Source organism: Lagopus leucura, unplaced genomic scaffold, assembly GCF_019238085.1.
Source record: "Lagopus leucura isolate 7727_CA_CO unplaced genomic scaffold, USGS_WTPT01 Super-Scaffold_100009, whole genome shotgun sequence".
Taxonomy (NCBI): Eukaryota; Metazoa; Chordata; class Aves; order Galliformes; family Phasianidae; genus Lagopus; species Lagopus leucura.
Window position 1 is genome coordinate 24,590,277 of NW_024962266.1, and position 23,960 is coordinate 24,614,236.

The window sequence follows — 23,960 nt, forward strand, 5'->3', positions numbered from 1 at the left end:
CCTAGCTGCTGACTGCGTAGCTGAAGGCAGGTTACTAACAGAGACAAGGCTTCTCCAGCAATCAGAGCATCTTTGGTAGATACGGACTGCTGTCTCACACAGATACCAGCGTGCAGTGCAGTTGGCTCTCCTTCACTTCCTGAGCTGCAATTACTTCCTGCATTGAGAAATGGTGAAACACTATAATCCATTGCGTTTTTCAGGTATTTTCAGCTTATGGTCAGTTCTCAGCAACTTAAGAATATTCCCTAAATGTCAGATGAACATACAGCATTTTTCTCAGATTTCCATAACTGAATGAATTCAACATCAAGTTTCTCTGAAGTTCAATTACAAGTAAACCAACAACTTTCTTCAGAAAGATGGCTCAGAAGCAGAGCAACCTACCTGAGCTGCTAAGTCTGTTTCGAATCCCTGCAGGAAATAAAGTGTTGTTTTCTTTTATTGGCTGACTACTTCCTACGAGGTCCAGTCGTCCTGCAGCAGCAGCCCAAGAGAGTCGCATGAAGCAAGCCACAGTGGAAGTGAAGTCATTCACCTCCATAGTCTGAAGGAACAAGAAGCAACAGTTACTTCTGTGATCTTCTGCAGCCTTAGTTAATCACTGGGATATAAGAGGAATGTATCTTTTGGATCAGGTCAAATACACATTTGATTTTCTTTTCATCTCCTCTAAAATAGGCTCAAAGATACTTCTATCTTTTTTATTACAGAGATAGGGAGATTACTACTGCCCACTGTATAGGGAGTAATTTGTTTTTAAATTCTCCACTTCATAGACCATTCACATTACCATATCTGCAATTATTAATTTAACCACGCTAATTTCATTCATATCAATCAAATCAGAAAGCACTGGCTAAGAACCTAAGATAGTACAATCACTGCAATAACTATGAAGTTGGTTCAATCGGATGTGACTTTCAAATGGTTTGAGCTCTGTCAGCTTACAATGCTTCAGTAAATAATCAGCCTCAGACAAATTATACTGATATAATCTCCCTCCTATAGAGGGAAAAAACGCTGTTTTTTGAAAATACATAAAAGAAAGAAGTTTCCTCTTTTGCCCCCAATCAAACAAGCAATTTCTTATTGAGCTATTTAACACACAAAGCTATCAAACACAAGTTCAAGCAAGAACACCCTCTGTTCCCTCAAAGCAAACGAGAATAAGGTCTTCAGAGCTGAGAAGCATGACTGAAAATAAATCGCAAGTAAGATTTCTTGCATCTTTATTTCTTGCAGGCAGCTCTGGAGCACTGCTTCCCTTCATAGTTCAAAAATAATTCCAACGACTAAGTAAAATGTTAACATTCAGATGAATGTTAGGATGAGAGACTGATGGCATGGATTTTCCAAGACTTTTAAATGGAGGCTGGCAAAGAACCAGTATAGAAGGCAGACTTTTGACTAAAAATGCAGGAGCCATGGAGCTGTCACCAAAGAGCTCACCACTGCTACACCACCATAAATTATCAAACACTTCCTTACTTGTATGGCAACTCTTGCTGCTGGTATGATCTCTTCTACCCTAATGGAGGATCTATCAGACACAGAGAGCTGTCGGTAGGATGACTTCTCAGGTGTCCCACAAATGGACATCTGCCTACTTGCTTGTCGGCTGACATTACGGAAGGGGCGTGAGGACAGTGCTTCTACTCCATCTTTAATAAGATCTTCATCCAGTAAGGTAGGCATTGTCTGGCCAACAAGCAAGAACCTGCATTTACAGAGCAGAAACACCCAGTTTATTTTTCAATGCTTAAAGCAAACAAGTGAAAAAGAACTCAAAGCATCAGTTTATCTTACACATGGCAAGCCACCCTCCAAAAGCCAAGAAAGCAGCACTCTCTCTAATGAAAAGAAATCACATACCTTGCAAGTTGCAGGCAGATGGAATAGACTCCCTGTCTGGTTTCATAGTCTACTTCTGATGGAATGGAATCCCTCTGCATCACATTCACCACCAAACTTAAAAAGAAATCAATAACACAGGGTCTGTTTTAAAGTATTTTACATTAGGAGAGCGCTGCAATTAATTTATCTCTATCCTTCCTTCCTCCTATTCATCAGCTGAATGCCAATTACGACTGCCACTCGGGCACCTTTGGAGACTAACATCCCCATTTTCCCCTCCAGCATTTACAGATTGGAGATCTCTGTTCCCGATGGTGAAGTTCAGGACATGTAGGGGCTGGGGTGCAAAAATGACTTCAGAACTACATGTACTTGTGTCAAATTTATCAAGAATAAGTAGTAATGCTAAGTCTTCCAAACTGCTCACACTGTATCTTAATCCATCTGAAGGGCCTGGATTCTGGAGATGGTCAAATTCAATTGTTCTCAATGCACAATCTATGCCTTGACAGCTAAAAACTGTCTGCTGGTGTCTATGAAGGACACAGTGTGTGTAAAGAACACACCTGCAAATTTGAACTGAAATAATCAAATAACTATCCAAACATCCACTACTTCAGCATAAGCTACGATTTACAAGCTTATCTGGGCCTACCTTCATTTTGGGGTTTAACAACATACACTCCATTACATTACAGTGGTAGCTACAGCTACCTTTCCAGATGCTCACTAATGAGAGAATAGCTTTGGATGGACTTTTCCTCTGGAAAAGAAGTTTAAAGCTTTACTACTGTGCTGCATCACAGAAAGCAGAACCACACAGAAATGCTATCTGCACGAAGTGTTACAAATGGAGCCAAGATTTTGAAATCTAACCTCAAACCTCCTGCTCTGAGAAAATTTTCACAGAAGGACTTTGCACAGTTTCTTGCCATTTCATCATCTGCAGTTGGCATCAGCTTGGAGCTCAGTACCTAAAATAAAGTATCCACACACAAGTCTTAGTATTCTTTTACTGTGAAGATCAAAAGTAAAATAGAAAAATTCTATAAAAAAAGAAGAAATTAGCAACATAGCTACATGGAGCTCTACTTTGCTAAGATAAACCAGTCTAAAAATATCCATGACAACGATATCTATTATAGATATTCATCCTGTACCAAAGAGCATTTTTCCTTCACTGCTGTTTACTGACTAAAAGGATGAAGTGCATACTCTAGCACATGAAATGTGTCTTCAGGCACAGAAGTATCCCCTTAATAACAGAAATCCTTCTCCTTTTTAGACTTTCAGCATCCCATAAGTAATCCATCTGTAGGATGGATCTGTTTTATCTCATGTCTCCTGAAATAGAACTGTATTATAATTCTTTTTTTTTTTTTTTAATAGTCCAGGTAATTCTACAGTCCACCAACACTAAACTCTACAAAACACCATTACACTCAGAAATATGGCCACAAGGAATTCTGCAGTCTCTGTGGGTCAGACTTCATGCACATTTTTATAATCCATTTCACTTCATTTTTTACTAAAATAAATAAATAACCAGGTGTTATTGACTTTCTTGAGAAGAGCCTTTGACATGTGCAGCCAACAATGCTCCACACAGAAAAACATGACAGATCCTTTCCGTGCTCACTGGACAGAAACATGGTTTACACAGTTCCAGTTATGAAATCTTATTACAACATAGCATAATACAAACCTGAACATCTTTAACATTTTCACCTCTTTCACATGCTTTAAAGTTTGTGGTGCACATTTTCCAGACTGGTTCCCATCATTTTGACAGATAAGCAGGTGGGGGGAGGATAAAACATTATGCCACCTTTTCCTGTCAGAACTCAGCTTCTAGTTGGCTTGATCAGATTTGAGGCTTAAGTTCATTTGTAAGAATTGACACACCTAATCCAATTTACTACTACTTACCCTTTGCCAGAAAACCAGGCAATTTCTATCAGATAAAATAATGAAAGTAAGTAATAAAAGAAGTAGACAGCTATGTTGTCATACTGTAAAACAAACTACAGTTCAACAAGGTATCCTTGCTGGGATATGTTAAGATGTTTGCTTTCAGCTGTAAAACTTGTCAGTGTATTTCAGAGATACTAATATCTTACAATATCTTTCCTGTCCAGTTGGACAGAAAAAGGAGAAATACTAACACTGCAAGGGGATATCAGAACGTGGGAAGGTGAGAAGTGAATGCTAAGACTGCAGAAACGCAAAGGAAAGCGACCACAAAAAGATTCCTACAACCATCTTAAAATACACCGAAAGTGACAGAACAGTAACTTGTTTCCTGTATTTGAAGCTGCAGGCAACCAGTCCTGCAACTTCATATTGTTCAGACAGTGTTTGGAATGAGTCCTTATTAAGCGTGGCATCTGTGAGCAGAACTAGCAAGTGTCCAGTTTCTTAGAGCATGCTTCAATGTGTTGTAACACCACCACCACCTGAACTCTCTTACACTCCTTAAAATCCATGCACTGAGCACTTAGGAAGAGTCTCTTTTTTACAGGTTCCATGCCAGTCTTCTGAGTTCTAATAAAGAACTTACTGAGAATACTTTGGGTATTCCACTCACTTTGCATGCACAGCTAAAACAGACCAGAAGCTCCTGGGTAAAAGCCCTGCACATTTGGATAGTGAAAATTCTTCATAGCTGAATGCTTCTCAAGAAATATTCCTCCTTAGCCTTACAGACAGAATATGGCATACTTATATAGAAGTTAGCTTTTTTCTTTTGCCAGCTCCCTCTGAATTGCTAGTATTACTCTCCCTTAAAATAATTCAACTTTCAAATGAGGTTGAGGAAGAACAATAACAGCTCCCATTCAGCTTTGGAAGTGCCAACATTTTTTTATGATAAGAAAATTCACATTCAATTTCTGGAGATTCAGGCAGGGAATTGTACCTAAACAGAAAGGAACCTGGTATTTCTTTGCTTCTCTTCACACAAATTAGAATATTCCTTCTACCTGGCAAATCACAACAACAGGAGCCTGGCTTCACAGTAAAGTCTCCTCTAAAGGAGAACTGTTTCACCTCCTCTGTTGGGAATTTACCTCATACAGAAAAGCAGACTGTGACACGACTTCTGCATTTCTGCACAAAGCCTTTATCATGGTGGATTTGAGGCTTCTTGCAAAGAAAAAAATATTCCAACTAAAGCCTTAGCATTTGGAAACACAAGTTAAAGTAGTAAATTTGATTTCTTACCTCTAAATTGTAGAGTACTCTGAAGGTAGACATGCCCGGAGCAAAAGATCTGAACAGACTTTCCAGTATTGAACTAGCACTGGGCTGATGTTGGTGTTTTGAAGACAAGGATGGGGATTTTGAAGACTGAGAACTTGATTCTGATAGCAGCGTTTTCTAGGAGGAATTTGCCACAGAGGATATATATTTAGACTGCTGCATTTTGTTGTGATTGCCAATACACCCCACATAACCCCTGTAACCTGTTTGCCTCTAACTGCTCAGAAATACAGCACTAATCCTAGATGAGCATTGTTTTGCAGAGTTTCTAATCTGTCGCAGATTGTCATCTTAAACACCGTTTAAGAAAACTAGTAGTAAAACCCTTTTAGTTAAGCTTTCCAATACTAGTCACTGTTCAACACGTACCTTCCTTCCCAGGGAATCGAGCTGATCAAGTGCCTCCTGAATAGCTGGGTCAGTGGGAATTAAGAGCAGAAGTTTTCTCACTCGCAGTGTTATTCTGAAAAGTTACCAGGAGTTATTTAGGCAAAGGAAGGTAAAGCCACACTGTGGGCAGGTAGGTGCCCAAACACTGTGAAATAACCAACTATTTGAAATTTGCAACATAAGCATTTCTGCAATATTTAATAACTACTTAGCTTGCTTACCTTGGCTCCTCTAGATTGGCAAGCTGGTAAAGCATATCAAACACATTACACACGAGAGCCATGACCACGCCAGGGAGGGATTTCTCCTGAGAATAAAGCAGAAATACAATTTGTTTTTTTTGTCCCAACTCTGTTTTATATAATTTAATAGAGCTCTTAATTGAGGCAACCAACATAAATGCCAACCTGGTTAAGTGAAGTTCCATCTACTTGCTTGATTGAGACAACTGAATTTTGCCATTATATCACTTCCCTTATAATAACTAAGTTTTGATGTCAAGTATTATTTAACATGCACATATGAAGCAGACTGCATGCTAGTCGATACTTTTGAGTCTACTTTCACACTACAGCTTTATTAACAATGTAGGTCTGGAAATCTCTGCTCCAGCCAACTACATAGCCTCAAAATTACATCGAGAGAGTCATTTGTTTAGAGATTTAACAAAAGACCTGTAGAGATAACAAGCACCATCAGGCTACACTGAATGACAAAACTGTTTTTCTGAAGACCAAATCACATGCTTAAGAGCACAAGTGTATTTAAACGGTTTGTTCCAATTTTTGAGAGGAAACCCAGGCTGCCAAGGACTGGATGCTCAAGCTGATATGAACAGCTGCTGCCCCAGCTCACTGTACTCATTGCACCATCCCAGCTGTGTACTGCACCCACTGCTCCCAAATTCAAGGGAAGTTTTCAGGCTACTATGCTGTACCTGTTCCATTGCATAGGATGAACTAAATACACTGCTGCTGTTGCTGGAACTGGTTGAGGAATCAGCCGAGCTCCCTGAAGGTGTCCCACTGCCTGACGTTTTCACTGTAAGGACTTGTTCATCAGAGAAGCCCAATTGGTGGAGTAATTTCTGATCTTTATTTACTGTTAGCTGCAAGAATATATTCATAATTAAATTCTGAAAGAAAGATTCAATTTCATAAAGAATGAAAACTCTAGTCAACATACCAGGCTGTCATTGGCGAATATCTGTATGTTATCCACAGGAGAATTCAACATCTTTGCTATCTTCCATCTGATGCTCCCTACAGTTTCATTGCTATGAGCCTGTAAAAGTAAAAGACATTGGTTTAGTGAGCCTGCTCAAGTACTGAATCCCAAGAGGAAAAAAAAAAAATAAAAATCTTCCTTTAAAATTTTCCTGCTTCCCTGCATAGAGTGGTAAAGGTATTACAGTACAAAAAAAGAGACTGATGATGTAGGACAGTACAAGAAATGCTCACTGACAGCAAGCAAACAGTTTTTCTCACACTGCAATGATTATTCAAATCCATTTATGCTACAGACATTTCTTACAGTAGCCTTCTGCACTCACTGAGCATCTTCAAATAGATTTTTCAAGCTGACTGTAGTCCTTAAAAACAGCTTCTTCTGTAAAAATCAGGCATCAGAAAGACCCTCATCTACCTATGTAATCAACATGGCCCAACACAACCTGTGCATACATACCTCTATGGTGAAGGTATCTTTGGTAGATTCATACGTAACATTGAGAGTTAAGAGATGTCCATGAAAAGAGGCACCGTGAGGTAGAATAGTTCGGGGCACAGAGTAAAGGTCCTGCCAGGAGAGAGGACAGTGGTAAATGCCATTAATGCCATAAATACCATTTATGATGGCATAGAGCAAAGTTACTAGAGCTACATGGGTTCAAATTGCTTCTACTATTTTTAAGGAATTTCTTACTAGGCAAGACTAAGAACACATCATCATCTTACCTCTATTGTTATTACATAACGCTCTGCCAACAACAGCAGTCTCTCAATTATTACAAGTTTAGTAGACCTAGGGATAAAAATCCACAGTCAGTTGCTTGTTCTCAGAGGTTAATTTTTCCAAGCTCATGCATAGCAGATGTGAATCAACTGTATTTAAATGCAGCTCCTTAAAACCAGGAGTATTTCAGTCAAAATGGACTAGGAAAACAGGTCAAGAATTTTGCATCACATGGAACTGCAGAAGCTTCATGCTTCTACAGGTCTCCAGCCCCGTGCTCATATATTTAAGCTGTACACATTAAGTATGCATAAATTAAGAGAAAGGATGAAGATGCATATCTCTTCTAATTAAAAAAAAAAAGCCAAAAGTACCACCACCAAACAAACAAAAAACAAGAAATCCCACTGCTCAAGAAATAAGACTAGTAAGCCAATACTTAAGAAGACTTTTTTTTTTAGAACTCAGTCTTTTTATTTTGATATTTCTTAATTGCTACTTTTTAAATGTCAAGCACTGCTAAAATCTTTTCAGAACTCAAATTACATTGTAACAGAATACAGAATCACCAGTAGTAAGCGACCATGGAAGAAGAGGTTTTTGGCTAACATGAAGTCATCTTGGCCACCTCAATCACCAATTGGAATCAAGGGGGAAGTAGCTGGCATTTACTATCAAATTTACCATTTTGAAAACAGGCTTACCTGTAAGGAGATTGAACTGATGTTGCTACTGTAGGCATAGCAGTTGCTGTAAGCATTTTCGTCGCTCTTGTAACAGCGTGCGTTAACGTTGGACCACCAAGTGCTGAACTGGCTGCCTAGAATACAACACAGAGTACTTAAGTGCTTGCTTCAATACACAATCAATACATCCCAGAGAGCCAAGAGCATAGGAAATATCCACGGAATGATTTTTCATTTAGTCAGTTACTTTAACCCCAAGATAAAAAGCTAAAAAAAAGAGAACAACTCATATTTGTCTCTTACCTCCAATCGCGTGTAGCAATCAGCAATGAATTTCTTGTGCAGTGACACCGAATCCTGAAGATACAGAGGACAAATGAATTACAACTTAAACCAATGCCACAGCAATTACTGACAACTGACAGAACTCAGTAAATTATACATTTCAATAGTCAGAGCACCCAACTTCTACGAATGTCAAAGATTTCACACTAATATTATGGCTACCTTCTTCAGTCTAGGAGTGAGGTTAATATAGCTGTAGTTAATTATCAGTTGAATGGCTTCATTGGCAATTTCTTCATCAGGTGACTCCATTGCAATCTTCCAAATGAAATCCATTCCTATTAATTCCAGTTTTTCTACACTCTATGTAAGGAAGAACAACAGTAAAACATGACTTACGTGAACTTGAGTTAAAACATGTAAACAAAAGTTTTCCCTCTGCTGGAAAAGTATCTTTTGTGTTAACCTCAATAATTTTTTTCACCAGCATGCTGTTAAGTTTTTGCACCTTGGAAAAAGAAATCAATAACTGCAAGCTTGCATTTCCTTACTAGAACTCTTTTCTTTTTCAAAGGTGAATAAGTAAGTTCCAAAGAACATTATCAATTAAGTCTACAGGAAAATTAAAGACTTCAAAAGCACTGAGAAATGTTATCAGGAATGGAATTTGTTTCACAATGGTCAACACGGTAACTAACCACATTATAAAACATCACAAAGCCTGCTATGGTATTAAGCAAAAAAAGAAAAACAAACAAACAAACAAAAACAACAAAAACCCCACCAACACAACCTGCATTATCTCTCTTTGGTAAAGGTCTAAAATGCCTTTGGAAAATTACTGAATATATCACTGAATATAACCATTAGCATGACAGACAAGAATCAAGCATCACAAAGTTAAGAACAAGTGTTGAAAAGAAAAAAAATAAGAACTAGAACGATATGCCTAAGCCCCCCCTGTAAAGAAGCAAAATTAAGAAAGAATATCTTCCTGTCAAGGAGAAGCAAAAAAAACCCAGAATTTAGGTTTATTAGTAGACGTCTGTTTATTAGTAGATTGTCTGCTCGTATATTCTGAAAAGCTTTAGAAGCTGCATACCAGCTGCCAGCAACCAATGACTGACTTCCTCCTATACTAATTCTCATGTTTTAGCTTCAGAATTTAACAACAATAACACTCAAAAGCCCACCTCCATGTTAATACAAACATGATCATATCAAACGGCTGCTAAAGAATCTCTCTCACCTGCCCCCACCCTCAAGATGCCACACATAGTACACAAGAATGAACTTGCCAGAACACTCACCAGCTGAGTTCCTTGCCTCTTCAGTCGATGGTCACACAGGTTCACATTTTCAAAGAAAGTCTTAAATAAACTAAAACCTGAAAACGAAAAGCAGTGCAAACTTTTTATTCAGGTCAGGCCAAATTTCCAGGCTTTTTATTTTACTTAAATAAAGATATCGAATGCAAGCGATGATCCTTTGCTTCTACAATTATTAAAACTAAGAATGATAGAAAAAGACCTTGTTATTTTAATGATTTACAGAGCTGCCTGATGTTTAATTTGAAGGCAAATCGCTGGTACACATGTCAAAACCAAACGTGTCCAACAAATTTCATACCATTCATAGTAATTTCATATGATTCCAGTTTAAGAATTTTCTCTTTGAAGAGCTGTTGCTGTACATCACTCTCTAGATCATGCTGTCCTTTGGTAAACCACTCAAAGCACATCTGTGAACAAAAGACATTTTTACTCTATTGTCATTGCTAGAATCTTACTAGATCCTACATCAGATATAGATGGCAACATCAGATATTACGGGAACACGTCACACACAAGTTTGATCTGCAGCAAGAGCGAAGGTCACCAGGAGATTCTGAACATAATATGCGAGCTGTACTGGAGCACTGGGGTAATTAAGCTTGAAAGTCATCTTGAACCCAAAAATAAATGTTTTCTACTACTTACTGACAAGCTTTCAGGCAACACTTTTCAAGCCAGCATCCATAAACCTGCAACTAATCTTCTCACCAACATTTATCTTCTACTCGAGTTTAAAGCTAAGAGAGCATTCTAGTTGTAAGAGAACACCTAACAGTGGTTACATTAGCTTCAACAACTCACACAATGCACTTCACTACTTAAGTTTCACATGTTTCAGCAAATGAATGTGCTGTTCATGACCCTTTCAGATTCCCTCTGCAACTGCAGACAGTAACTTTGACGACTTCTTACCTCTCGATCTAACTCACAGACGTCCTGCCCAGTCACGAGGCACTCCCAGATCTCCCTGGCACGATTCCAGCCCAAATAAAGGGTGGCTTCTTGCAGAAAAAATGCCAAAAATTTTAGGTGTGCTTCCAAATACTGAGAAAGAGGAAACAAAAACTCCAGTTTCAGTTTTTTCTTTCCAAAATAAGAACTGTAAGGATTCTTGTTATTATTATTATTTTTAAACAAACTTAGTTGTCAAATAACAGCATAATTCATGAAGCCTCGCAAACTCAGAAGTCTTTTTGCAATGAGCATTGCTTTATTTCACACATATTTTAACATTATTTATTTTTTATTACCACTCCAAAATGGCATCAAACTGAAGCAGAGAAGCTGAACGCTGCATAAGCTTGGAGACATCAGCTCCTGAGATGAGGAGATCTCATTCCCAATCAACTAGAGAATTTGCAAAGAAACTTGTATAGCGTCTACAAGTTTTCTAGCCTTGATACATAATGTAACAAACAAGGCTACAATAATTCCTAATGGTAATTGTGAGAATTATAAATAAAACAGTGTAACTGTTCTCTAAACAGAACACCAGTAAATTAAACAAACAAAAAAACCATCACCTCATCTTATATGACACTACACTGTGTTTTCAAACACAAAGTAGCACAAACTGAGGGCTCAGTACCTCCCGGTAAGTGTATCGGCCATCCACCAGCGTTGCTCCAACAAGCCCCCCAGGACCTGCCACAGATGCAGCCAAACGGTGGCACGATATTAAGCTTCCTGTCACCAACTTCACTATTTCAAAGTTTTTCTTCAGATCCTGAATAATGCTCTTGGCAGAAAACAAACACAAGAATGGTTTTCAAGAAAATACATGAACAGAGACATGCAGCAGTCTGGTCTTCTACAGTAATGTACCTTTCATAGGAAGAAATCAGCTGTATTCCTTCCAAGCATCCAAACCCTAACCACTTTCAGCATGTGCTGAACTAGGCATGCTGTAGATGGCACACAAAAAGTCCCACACCCCTACTTAGCCACAGAACAGCATACATAACTTGCTGATATTTCAGTCTGTTTCCTACAAGTCTATGTCAATACAAGCACAAACTAGCTGGCAGTTTCTTATCAGAGCTTGTTAACTATTTTACATAAAACTGCAAATAGAATAAACTAGACCTGACACAGCAAACAGACACAGATGCACACAGACACACAAATGGACAGCACACAACACTGTATCTCTACTTGTACCACACTGTCATTATGAGCAACTTTTCTCTCCTTTTTCTCAAGTCACACTTTCACATTCTAGAGAAGCAGAGTCACACAAGCATAACAAGGGCTTCAAAATCATCTCAGCATCCATTCTTACCTTGTCTTGTTTTTGGTAAGTTTGTTTAATAAAAGAACGTGTGATTTCATGGAGCTGACGTAATGCTGGTACCACCCAAACAAACTGAGGATTACTGTGCTGGGATGACTAGTGATAAGAAAAGTAGGAAGAATTACAATGTGTACATTGGATTAACTCTCCTCTTAGACTCCTAAAGCATAATGCTTTCCATTAACGCCCCTGTCTCAAAACAGCCACTACAATCTCAGAAAACTTCAGTACTTCTTGCTGGTCCCTTGCCAAACATATAGGAGGTACCCTTCTTCACTTTCTCCAAGGAGTCCTTTGATACACCTGTATGCCATTTTGCTAGCACTATTAAGCCCAAAGTACCTTCTAGCTAGAGAACATGCAAATTAAACTGCACCAGAGAGATAATGGCAACCACCACCTTCTTCAATTATGGGAGACAAAGCAGGCCTGGCAGGCTTAAAGGGGCCAACACAGTAAAATGAGATGACATATTGTTAAGGCAAAATAATACAAGAAAAAAATCTTAAGTACTACCAAGGGTTGGGTTAAAAGATGAGAAGAAATGTCTGATTGGTGTTGCAAGGAGCCCTCTGATAGGAAGCAAAGGCTATTTAGGCTGCATTTTGAAAGAGACCCTACAAAGGATCCTACCTCATTGTTAGAACTGCTCATCGCTTTTCTGGCAGGCTTCATTTTCTGTAAAGTTTGACCACACAAACCAGTACTGAGGGTTTTCATTCAGAGATGGGATATCTGGTTTACATATTGACAACAACCAACACCACCTGCTCACTAAGAGAAACTAAGCTAACCTGGCAATAACAGTGCTCTTACTGAAGGCCTCCTATGTACTTGAGAATGCTGCCTCAGTCTTACATTCCTACCCAGTTCATGTTTTCATTTCCTCTAATGCAGGGAAATAAGCAAACGATGTACTTTTAAAAGATGTGCTGTATGTCTGCCCCAATCACTTCCAGCTTATAATTACAGCTTTCCATTCGTGCTCCCCAGCAGCACCTCAGTAAAGGTCCTTGCCAGGACATAATTAAAAAGAATGCAAGAGTTAGAAAGCATTAGATTAGAAAATGCTGCAAATTTTAGAGACCTAAAGAACTCAAACTTCAGTATCTATATTCTTAAACACACACGAAAGGAGAAAAAGAAAAAAGAATAATCAATATCAAGAAGTAACACGTTATGTTTCCTAAACAACTACAATCCCCTACAAATACTAAGGACAGACAAAGCCTAATTTACCATGAAATGAGATGTATGAAAAAGAGTACAAGCCCCTTTATTTGAATGTATTTCTGACTAAGGAAATACATTTGAAGGAATTCTCCTATCTTCTAGGAAAACTGCTTATTATGTGAACAGTGCAAGATAGAGTACATAGTCTGTTAATTCATGCACATGTCTGCTGCTGCCAGGAAAAGCATACACAGGTCTGAGAATGGCTTCTTGTATATTAGGTGAAAAGAGGGTTTTCTATTATTATTAAAATACAAAATTGCTGTGATTTAAATATTGATTTGCATTTTGAGACTTAATGGCTATGCTAAAGCAGGTGTTTAAGAAAACTAATCTAGCCTTTCACATCAAAGAGACAATTAAAATACTGACATACATTTATAGTTGTTCTATTTGCAAATTCTAACCTTGGGCCCATCCTGGTAGATTCTTATAAACTGATCATTCCTTGTGCTGAAAATTTATTTAAAACAAAGGCAAGAGACTTAGTACAAGTCTCAAGGTCAACAACGTGGCACACAGCCTTTCGTGGACTCCTCAAGGTAAGAACTTACAGATGGGACAGTCTGGGTATCTTAAAAGAAAGCTAAATAATGCCAACATCAAGCCTAGACAACGCTTCACTTTGCAAAAGATAAAACAATAAACCAACCCTCTTAATATCCTCTATGCATTTGATGATGTAGCTTCTTTTGATTGCCTCTTTCACTGCATAGGCATCGCTGAGGATTGTCAGGTGTTCCTCCAAGGCCTGCTGAATAAGACTGCAGGGTAACGTTGGAAGATGAGCCAGCTCCCAGAGCACCTCCAGAACCTGGTGGAGGAAATAAAAAATGAAGACCTAGGAAGCACAAAGACTAGAAACCCTACTTCTACTGAAGAGAAAAGAATTGCATTCACATGCCTTTCCAGTGGTCGTCTCCACCCGTGCTTCTCGACCAATGCGCCCTATCAGGCTCAGCAGCTTCTGTCGCACTCTGTCACTCTCTGTTTCCCAGCTCTGTACAGCAAAGAAATAACGTTCACTATTACAGCAGCAAGCACTCTGTCTGTTAAGCCTCAGAATGTACAAAATACACAAGAATATAGTTTACAATTGTTTTACTGAAGGACAACTGAAATGCAAATCAAATACGTTCGCTCATGCCTATTTCCTCATTTTTGTTACTGACATAGCATTAGTTTGCCCAACTCCTTCAAAGATAAAATGTGAGGTCTCTTGTAAGTACCTAATCACTGCATATATAGTGGACCTATAATTAACATATAGTCAACAAGCAGTATGGTAACAATCGTGCTTCTGGGTTAGTGAAAAATTAATATTGCAAGTGTTCTACGGCCAACTTCTTTCCTAAATAACACACAAATACATTTTTATATTGAAAATACAAGCACGTGTAAGGCACTTGTCTTTCAATAGGCTGGATGCACAAGCATTTTTTAACTAATTCTCTCCCTTAAGAATGCAAATTCAAGATAAAACCTACCTTTTGAATTAGAACAAATAAATGGTTGAGCTGATCAGAGCTAAATTTCACAGCTGCAGCAGCAATAATGGTATGTATGTTCTCAATCACAGTGGAAGACTGTCCTGACTGGAAAGAGGAAGGGAAACAGAAGGAGGTAGGTCTTAATCACAAATGAGATATCAAAAAAATCTTTAATGTAAGCATTATTCTACTATTCCTATCAAGGAGAAAAGTGCTTTGGACAAGCCAGAACCACAAGTTAGGAACAATTGACTCTGCTCCTTGCTCCACTGGTTTAGAAGTCTCCAGAAACAATTCTAAAGCAGGAAAGGGCACATCAGTTTTGCCTGTGGTTCAGCCACAGGAGCAAAAAATAGCTTCCTCACCAAAGGAAAGGAAGGTCCATCTAAGGAAGTGCTGAGTCTGTGCTTTCAAACAGATGTAAACAAGCTTAAGAGAACACTGTGCAAAATATTTACCATATTTCTGAATAAATTATTGTGGTATTGAGGTAGAATGAGGAATACACAGCACTCAGTCAACTGTACACTGTTTTTTATCAGCTGAGGAACCTAAAACATCCATGCAAGGACTAAGATTTCAACAGGAACCTAGTGATACTATCTGGAATCATCAACCCTGTCTTGAGAAAATTCAGTTTTGCAGATTCTTTAATAATTCAGGCTGTGGGATGGTGAAAAGTTTTTTGTTGACAGAAGTCTTGTGAGGAAGTTATTGCCCAGAAAGTGCTTCTGAGTTAGACAAATTTCATTCTCACCTTTGCTAACTTTAATAGAGTTTACACCGATACAAAAGTGTATGACAATATCCTGTGTCTCCCAGGGAAAAAGCCAATACGACAAAGCAGACAATGAATAGCTAACATTCCACCAGCTAATGAACCTGGTAATAAGAAGTAGTTATTTTCACAGGACAGTCTAAAAGCAGCCACCTTGTCTTGATTCCTTACCTGAATTCTCCAAATTTTAGTGAGTTCATCTAAAGACAATTTACTGCCCAACAGTTCAATAATTCCCTTTATACGATCACAGTACTGTGCTTGGTCTATATTACCTATGAAACAAAAAGTAGCAACTGAATTAATTTATTTCAGTCTTTAGATACAAACCACGTTAAAAGGATCAAGGACAAAGTTGTTTTAATCTTAAAGTTCTTTATCTTTGAAAGTTCTTTATCTTTATCTGAGAGAACTTTTTCTCTCAGAGGGTGGTCGGGCACTGCCATGGCTGCCCAGAGAGGTGGTGAAGTCGCCGTCCCTGGCAGTGTTCAAGAGGCGTCTGGACAACGTGCTGCGTGATACGGTTTAGTGCTAGTGGTGGCAATGGTGATGAGAAGACGGCTGGACTGGATGATCTTGGAGGTCGTTTCTAACCTTGTGATTCTATGATCTATCGCTAAAGAAAAACACAATTTCCTTCACTTATACAGGCTTAAAAATATACATAATTAAGCTGAGAGTAAAAACCTCAGGTACAGCAAAAGATGTTTGCACAAGTGTCAGAGGACCAGGTGACAGCAGGCAAAGCTGCAGTTTTCCTAACTCTCTTTTGATGACGACAAAATCCTTTAACTCCTTTGTTAGCAGTGTCCAGTTAAAATGTATTGAAAAGAACAGATCACATTCTACATTCAAGACGTTCAATAATCTTTGTGAAAGCACTTACCCTCTAGAGCAATGGAGAGGACAGAATTTTCTACCAGCCAGTTTAGTAATCTGTCTGTATCTATTGCATTCTTCACTGACTTGGACACAGTACTGTCTTCTATTAATTTGGTTACCTAGAAATTGCAAAACGTTGACATTTCAAGTATGCTTTCCACATGCAATATACATAACGTAATCTATTCAAAATGCTTCCTATGAAGCTTGAAAGTGTGAATCCTGAAATATTTTAAGCACAGGAGTTTTTTTTTTTTTTCTTTTTCTTTTTAGTAATTAGTAGTTTGTTTATCTTAAAAATAATCTGCCCAAAGGCAAAATCTCCCAGGCACTGGTCTGATGCAGTGGATTCTCATACCCAGTCTGACACAGAAAAGCTTGCCTGCGCTGTGTATTTCTAGAGATATAGCAGAAGTGGGTTATCTCAGGCTTCTGCCTGTGATGCTCAAATAAAGTGCCCTATTTTTATCCAACACAGAACTGATACAGCCTTCTCTCTCCAGGGAAAAGTTGTAGAAAGCGTACATTTCTGCTAGGGCCTTCAAAAGCAGCACTTACATAACTTCACCAAAGAAACACACTTATAATTAAGAACCACAGAGTAATCAGGTTTAGCACCTCAATCTTCCCTTAAGCAGACAAGCAAAAAGCCCAGAAGAAGGACTCTAGAATACTTCACAATGTTTGCAGAACAAAAAAACCCTTTTCTAGAGACATTTAATTAAAGTTCTGGAAAGAAGAGAGGAATGAAAAACTCTACACTTCAATCACAAGTCCCAGGAAAATCTTCCATTTACATCTAAGAGTTTAGCCCTGGTCCAGCTCCTAAACGTCAGTACAATGAATATTCATAGTAAAAAATAAAAATACTTAGTATAATAATCTGATATAGCTGGAATAATAACAATCTAGGATTAAGTCTCCCCCTCCCAGCCCTCCTTTTATTTTTTTTCCCTTACAATGGGAAGGAAAGAGAAAAGCAACATGCCACACATGCTCTGAATTATCAGGGTGATCTCAGGCAGAACAATGAAGGAATGGCATACGCTGTTGCTTATAAATGAACCTGGAATTATAGCTCCTAGAAAACGTTCAAATATTGTCTAGTTTTCCAACTGGGTGACCACAGTCTTGGCAATGACTACTAATATCACAAATATCTCTTGTCTTTTTTTTTTTCTGCATTTAACGTGAGCTTTTGCTATGGCAACAGAATTTGTTAGGCAACATTTTAAGGCTGTGGTTTCAGTAGCTTACAAACAGTCCACCCCAGCTACACACGTGTGCACCCACAAACACACCCACACGATGCAAACCTACTTCTTTGAGGGAATTCATTTTTGCACTGAAGTGAGGCGATTTTAGCATGCGCAGCAGAATGTCCAGCCGTAAGTCATCTACTGCAGTTACTAAATCAGGTTGGAAGCGCATACACAGCAGCTTAATACCAGACAGCAGCTCGGGGATACTGACTAGTCTCTGTTGAAAACAGCACAAACAACAACAACAAAAGGACAAATAAAGGCACTGCTGGTTCTGGTGTTCTGTTTCAGACTCCAACGATGCACAAAGAGGTTTAGTGACCATTACAGACCGTTTGATGGGTGGCTGAAAGCATTACTTGTCTCAGAATTTCTAGCATACAACAAAACCTATGGTTTAAATAGTGAACTCTCCTACTACAAATATGGTACATTAAAATGCTCCTTTGCTGATACATAGCCTACGTGTACCTTCCAGCATACGATTCACAAAGGTACGTCTAAGTAAAAAGTTAACGCTCAAATTTATCAGAACTGAATGCCAAATTCAGTGCAGTTAAGAGGTAGTCACAAGTTACATGGCAATTTTCACAGAAAATGGGAAAATAGTTTTAAAAGGGCCATAACATCAGAAATCTACTGAGAAGAGTTTCACATAGAATTGAGTAAATGCAGGGTAGCCACTTCTCGTATTTTGGGCTAAGAATTTCAGACAGAATTCAGAACAGGCTGTATCTATTGTCAATGAAAGCAAGATTTTGTAGTCTGTATTACCAGCATTTCCAAGACACACAGTAAATTCTCCTTAGATACTTATAAAACATTACCTTGTCTTTCAAGTCCTTCTCTTCTACATTCTGCACATATTTAATCATTTTATGAATGACTGGATCCAGCATGGGCTAAAAAATACAAGAAAAAAGCATGCCAATCATTTGATGTTTCCTGAAATCAACTACATTACTCAGAAGATCTGGCTGCAGCAAAACGAAAATACTTAGCTGACAGCTCACAATTATCTTAGCTATAAGGCAACATCTGTGACATACATAAAACTACCCTGCTACATAAGTCCAGAAATAGAAGCAGTTAGACAAAGAAGCCACTTCAGACCACCACAAAACAGGTTCACAATGGCTACCCCCACACCCGTTCCAAAATGCATTGGTTTTTAGATGCATGTACCTCGTTGACCCCCTTGACTACTTCTTCTTCAAATAAAGACTTTCAGCCACTTATTAAACTGGTACTTTTTGTTAGTGAATGTAGGTGTGAACCCTGCAGCACATCTGCAAATTCACAGATCATGCTGTGTTCTCCCACCCACCCCCCACCTTGTACCACAGTTTTTCCGGTCTAAACTCTCATTACCATGAACTCTGTCACAAACAGAAATTACAAACAAAAATCCATATATTAAGTGAAATCTCTTCTCTGCATGCTTTGTAGTGTGGAAGCTTACTAGCAGCAGTTCCTGTGCTTCACAACACTGCAGATGCAGATTAGCAGCTAAGGATGGAAAATGAGCCTGATCATTATCTGAACCCTCTATTCATCACCTCCAAGATACTCAGAATGGTTCCTGTACTCGCAGTGCCAGTTGTGAAGGCTTTTAGAATTAGTCACCCGTTCACACTAACACAGCTATAAAACAGCTTTCATTCCTCTTATTTTTCAAATTGCTATGACGAAAAAAGCAGGTTCTCCTGTAGATATTTTCTTGATACTGAACTGCTCAAGTTTTTATTGTAACATGAAGAGACCCATCTAAATTTGAGCAAATGACTACAGTCACATTTCATAAGGCTTTACTTTCTGCTGAAAAGAAATCATAACGAAGATGTCTTACCTGTACTACAGAAGAGTTAAGATATTCTGCACAAACTCCAAATGGTTGAACTAATGCAGAGATTGCCTAGAAAAAAACAACAACAAAACCAGCACATATTTGGGTGCACATTTACAAGGCTTTTTCAGAGTTAGCAATCTATACCTTAAGAGGCAGATGAAGGTGAATAAATATTATCTTGTGGGGAGGAGATCCTTCCTGATCTGAAACAGGAGGGTTTTGTTACATCTATACTCTGCAAACAGGTCCAGGATTAAGACAGAACACATCAGAGAGAGTTCAAATAACTCTACTCTCCTCAGTCCCACTGAAAGTTGAGAAGGAAAATGCAGGAAGTCATTCCAGTTGTCAGAAAAGCTCTGTGAGTTGATGATCATCCACCCCAACCCATTGAAGAGCATCTGAAATGTTCTTTCTTGAGAAGTTTTCTGCTCCCCTGGATTTACCTTGTGATTTTAGATACATCATACAATAACTCCTTGGCAGTTGCATGCTTCACAAAGAATTTTTTTGAGATATTTTCTACCAAAGCGTTAGTCTGTACAGTCATATTCTCTTTCACTGTTACAACCCAAAATCACTCCCTTGCATTTGTGAAGAATCTGGCCTTGAGTTTGGTACCTATCACGCAAACACAGTTTCTGCTTTGATATGTTTTAATTTTTAGGCAGTTTTGTATGAAGTCAAGGGTTGGACTTGATGATCCTTGTGGTCCCTTCCAATACAGACATTCTATGATTTTCAAGCAAACTCCATCATCAAGAAATTACGTGCCAATTATTTGCCAACAAAGAATACCAAAAGTAGTTTCTTCCAAGAGCGGATCAAAAAGTTATGAAGTTAAGTCCAACAGCAATCAGAGGCCTGAATTTAGTGATGCTGAACCAGACTTCTTTCGTAAGTAAGCAGATAGTAGTTACTGAACAATTTTCACTCAAAGTTTCTATTGCACTATAGGATTGAAACTGAATTTCCTTATTCCTCTACCATGCTCATTTGTGGGTTTGTCTTTTCATTAAGCAGCAAGTATCAATACTCAAAGAAATGCTGAATTCTCTCCAAATGGCAGTTTATTGAAAACAGGTTAATTTTATACTAGGGGACAAAATTCTAAATGACATAGCTTTACCTTGATCTCAGCCTGAAAGAAGATACAAAGTCTCCTGAATATAGGTAAGGAAACTAAAACCAAAGAAGTTTGGCTTGGCCACCAAAAATTAGTTCAGAACTGCTAAATCAGTCCGTTTTTGAACACAGCTGTTGAAGGACTACTTAGGATTAAACAGTATTTGTCTTCCTAGGAACTTCTTTCTTAATTTCTATAATGAACGACAGGAGTTAAATCACTTCCTGCTAAATGCAGCTAGATCTGAAGGAAACAAAACCAGTGATCTACTGGTAAATATACAGTGAAAGTAGACTGACTGATGTCTGTGAGGCTGAAAATCAGACAGAAAGGTACATTAGTCATTCTCTTCTTTCTCTGAAGACTCAAAAGATCTCTTCAGTCAGGACTCTCACGTACAACCTCATCTGATCTCCAGTCTGACAGCATTTCTCCAGGGCTCTCACTATTGCTCCAGTACCAAAGCAAAGGCAAGAATGCTGCCAAAAGCAATGTTCTTGGTTCTACATGAGTTGAGTAATGGAAAGAGAGAAGTCTGCTGACAGATAATGAACTTACCCCAAGCTCAATATCTTCTGAATTGAGTTTAGACTGAATTGCTGAAAATCCACCCAACTCTGCAAACTGAAATAAAATAATCAGTATTTTATTTTCCAAGTATGCTATTATAGAAAATACTCCATTGAGAGTTCCTGGGATAACAATTATTCCTCACTAAGCAACATCACATACCAACACTAGCTTTAGGTATTCACGAGAATTCAGGGATGCAGTGGGGAATGCAATGTAATTTATGTGTGGTACCAGCTTAAACATCAAGCTAGAAACTGTCTCAGGTAAAAACTGACATAGGGAAGAAAGCCAGACCACATAAAGAAATGGCTAACACATCCGACTGGGAAACGTCACTGAAGCCTAAGCTGAGTTCTGTCATTTCTTCCAGGGACAGTTATCATGCTGTGATAAAGATGCTCAAGGGAGAAGGCAGCAACTCAGCAAGATGTGTTCAGCAAGGCCCTTTCCTAGATTCAGTCAGGATTAAAATCCTAAACTATTTTTTGTGTTTATAACCCTCTGAAGAAAAAAGGGAAAAAACAAGGAGAAGACAGGAGGAAACTATTATCTCTGAGAAACAACGAATTCAAGTGACAATTTAGGGGACTGGAGCACCTCCCCTATGAGGACAGGCTGAGGGAGCTGGGCTTATTCAGCATGGAGAAAAAAAGGCTGCGGGTCACCTCACTGCAGCCTTTCAGTACCTAAAGGAGCCTACAGAGGGGAAGGGAATCAACTCTTTAAAAGGGTTGATATGTGTAGGACAAAGGGAAATGGTTTTAAGTTGAGGGAGGGGAGATTTAGGTCAGACATCAGGGGGAAATTCTTTACCCAGAGAGTGGTGAGGTACTGGAACAGGCTGCCCAGGGAGGTTGTGGATGCCCTGTCCTTGAAGGTGTTCAAGGCCAGGTTGGATGGGGCCCTGGGCAGCCTGGTTTAGCATTAAATGTGGAGGTTGGTGGCCCTGCCTGTGGCAGGGGGGTTGGAGATTCATGATCCTTGAGGTCCCTTCCAACCCTGGCCATTCTGTGATTCTGTGTAACAAGTAACAATTCTGCTTGCTTTTTATTTACCTACCCTGTTTACCAGATCCACCAGCCACCCATGAGGTTCCTTAAATGATCAAAATATTAACAAATTAGCAAATGCAACACCAATGCCAAACATTTGTCTTCTGAAACACATCTGGATAGATACATTCAGCCAATAAACCCAGACCTGAAATGCATGCTGTTATTTCCCAGAAAACAGAAATGTGTTTATAACAGCTCCTTTGCTAAGTGTGCAGTTGGAGCTCTGGGAGGTTCTCATTTGCATCACCCATTTTTGGATCCTCCCTAACATGACTGACCATGCGCTGTGGTAACAATACACACTGTGGCTGCTGACTCACAAGCAGCTATATTTATAGCACATTAGCAGTGTGGAACATTACTAAATAACCTTTCCTAAAGCAGCAAACAGAATTTTCTTTCTACAGCCACTAACATGTTTCCTGGGGAAAAGATTTACAACACTGAGGCTCCTTTTTAAGACCCACCTGTCTGGAACAACTGTGACAAGTCAGCACAAACCCAAAAAACCCAGCTCCTTAACAGTGTGTTTGTCAAAGTTACCCTAAAGGTGAGTGTCAGGAAGGCACGAATTCAAGTTATCTTGGTCATTCCATACTCAGCAGATGCCAGTCCTTAGATACAACAAACCTACCCGTTTGATTGTTGTGATAGTTTACACAGAAAGTACCCCAGTTTCAAGATCCAGGCTCCAATAGAGAACTGGGAAATCCGAGATAACAGGAAATCCAGTTCTACAGACCAACATGTACTCAACATCTATTTGCTGTAATTCTTGATGATAATTAAATGTTCTTATTTTATAAATACGTACTAACCAGTCTCTTCTGGAAGAGAAACATCAACCCTAAAAGCAGGTTTTAGGGCCATGCTCACCTTCTGAAACGTGGATATGGGTGACACGGCGTGCATGTTCCCCTCCCCAAAGACTTCTGCCCAGTTTCTCTGGCAAACCTTCATTCGATTCTTGAAATGATATTCATTGTCAGGGTTAAATGCCTTGAAAGAAAAACCCATGGAAACAAACAGCATGACTTTTGCTATGATTTCAAAAGCATTCTGAAGTTTCAATTCAGTACAGACAATAGCCATGTGAGACAGATATCCATATACAGGGGGAGATAAAGTATCAGTTTTCAAAAATTAGCAGCCATGTGTCAGCAGCTTTGAAAGTATTTTTGAGAGCTGATTTTCAGAAAACCTGAATAGCATTCACATACTGAATTGCACATTGGGTGTTAAAAACCTGCAGTAAACAATATCTGCAGATTGTAAGACAATATGCTACAACTTAAATAGGAGAAAAAGCAGTAGGAGAATAAATATCAAATGCCAGATACTCTAAGTTGCATACAAAACACAGGACACAATTTAAGACAATCATCAGTAAAGACTTCTACATTTTGATGGCACTTGCCAGTGAATTACATTGAAGCCATTTTCCTTATTACTTAAGCAGATCCCCGAGTTTAAAACACCACAGTTATTAGAAGACAAATACCATTGTAAGCACACCAAGCAGGCCCACAGGAATAGGATCTTGCTTTACTCTTTCTGCAACCAGGTCCACCAGCAGCATAAGCATGTTGTATATTCCTTCGTGGATTTCAGTTCCCCATTTGTGAACAGCGCTGGATGTCAGCAACTACCAAG

At 38.8% G+C, this 23,960-nt stretch overlaps 1 protein-coding gene across 3 annotated transcripts in view; it reads right to left on the minus strand.

Annotated features, from left to right (window-relative positions):
- USP24 (ubiquitin specific peptidase 24) overlaps positions 1-23,960 on the minus strand; it is a 60,764-nt gene that overhangs the window by 22,118 nt on the left and 14,686 nt on the right. For all 3 annotated transcript variants that reach the window (XM_042873279.1, XM_042873280.1, XM_042873281.1), the window contains exons 4-35: positions 23,809-23,952; positions 23,184-23,306; positions 22,312-22,347; positions 21,238-21,303; positions 19,554-19,619; positions 18,532-18,606; positions 17,763-17,921; positions 16,447-16,561; positions 15,732-15,835; positions 14,780-14,887; positions 14,197-14,292; positions 13,945-14,106; positions 12,048-12,155; positions 11,355-11,504; positions 10,679-10,810; positions 10,062-10,173; positions 9,743-9,819; positions 8,655-8,795; positions 8,451-8,504; positions 8,166-8,281; positions 7,464-7,530; positions 7,195-7,305; positions 6,694-6,792; positions 6,446-6,616; positions 5,730-5,815; positions 5,488-5,581; positions 5,080-5,235; positions 2,734-2,831; positions 1,876-1,971; positions 1,492-1,720; positions 388-547; positions 2-157 (exon numbers count right to left, since the gene is read on the minus strand). In XM_042873279.1, coding sequence (XP_042729213.1) covers positions 2-157; positions 388-547; positions 1,492-1,720; positions 1,876-1,971; positions 2,734-2,831; positions 5,080-5,235; positions 5,488-5,581; positions 5,730-5,815; positions 6,446-6,616; positions 6,694-6,792; positions 7,195-7,305; positions 7,464-7,530; positions 8,166-8,281; positions 8,451-8,504; positions 8,655-8,795; positions 9,743-9,819; positions 10,062-10,173; positions 10,679-10,810; positions 11,355-11,504; positions 12,048-12,155; positions 13,945-14,106; positions 14,197-14,292; positions 14,780-14,887; positions 15,732-15,835; positions 16,447-16,561; positions 17,763-17,921; positions 18,532-18,606; positions 19,554-19,619; positions 21,238-21,303; positions 22,312-22,347; positions 23,184-23,306; positions 23,809-23,952 — 3,667 coding nt within the window. The remainder of the gene's footprint in view (position 1; positions 158-387; positions 548-1,491; positions 1,721-1,875; positions 1,972-2,733; positions 2,832-5,079; positions 5,236-5,487; positions 5,582-5,729; positions 5,816-6,445; positions 6,617-6,693; positions 6,793-7,194; positions 7,306-7,463; positions 7,531-8,165; positions 8,282-8,450; positions 8,505-8,654; positions 8,796-9,742; positions 9,820-10,061; positions 10,174-10,678; positions 10,811-11,354; positions 11,505-12,047; positions 12,156-13,944; positions 14,107-14,196; positions 14,293-14,779; positions 14,888-15,731; positions 15,836-16,446; positions 16,562-17,762; positions 17,922-18,531; positions 18,607-19,553; positions 19,620-21,237; positions 21,304-22,311; positions 22,348-23,183; positions 23,307-23,808; positions 23,953-23,960) is intronic.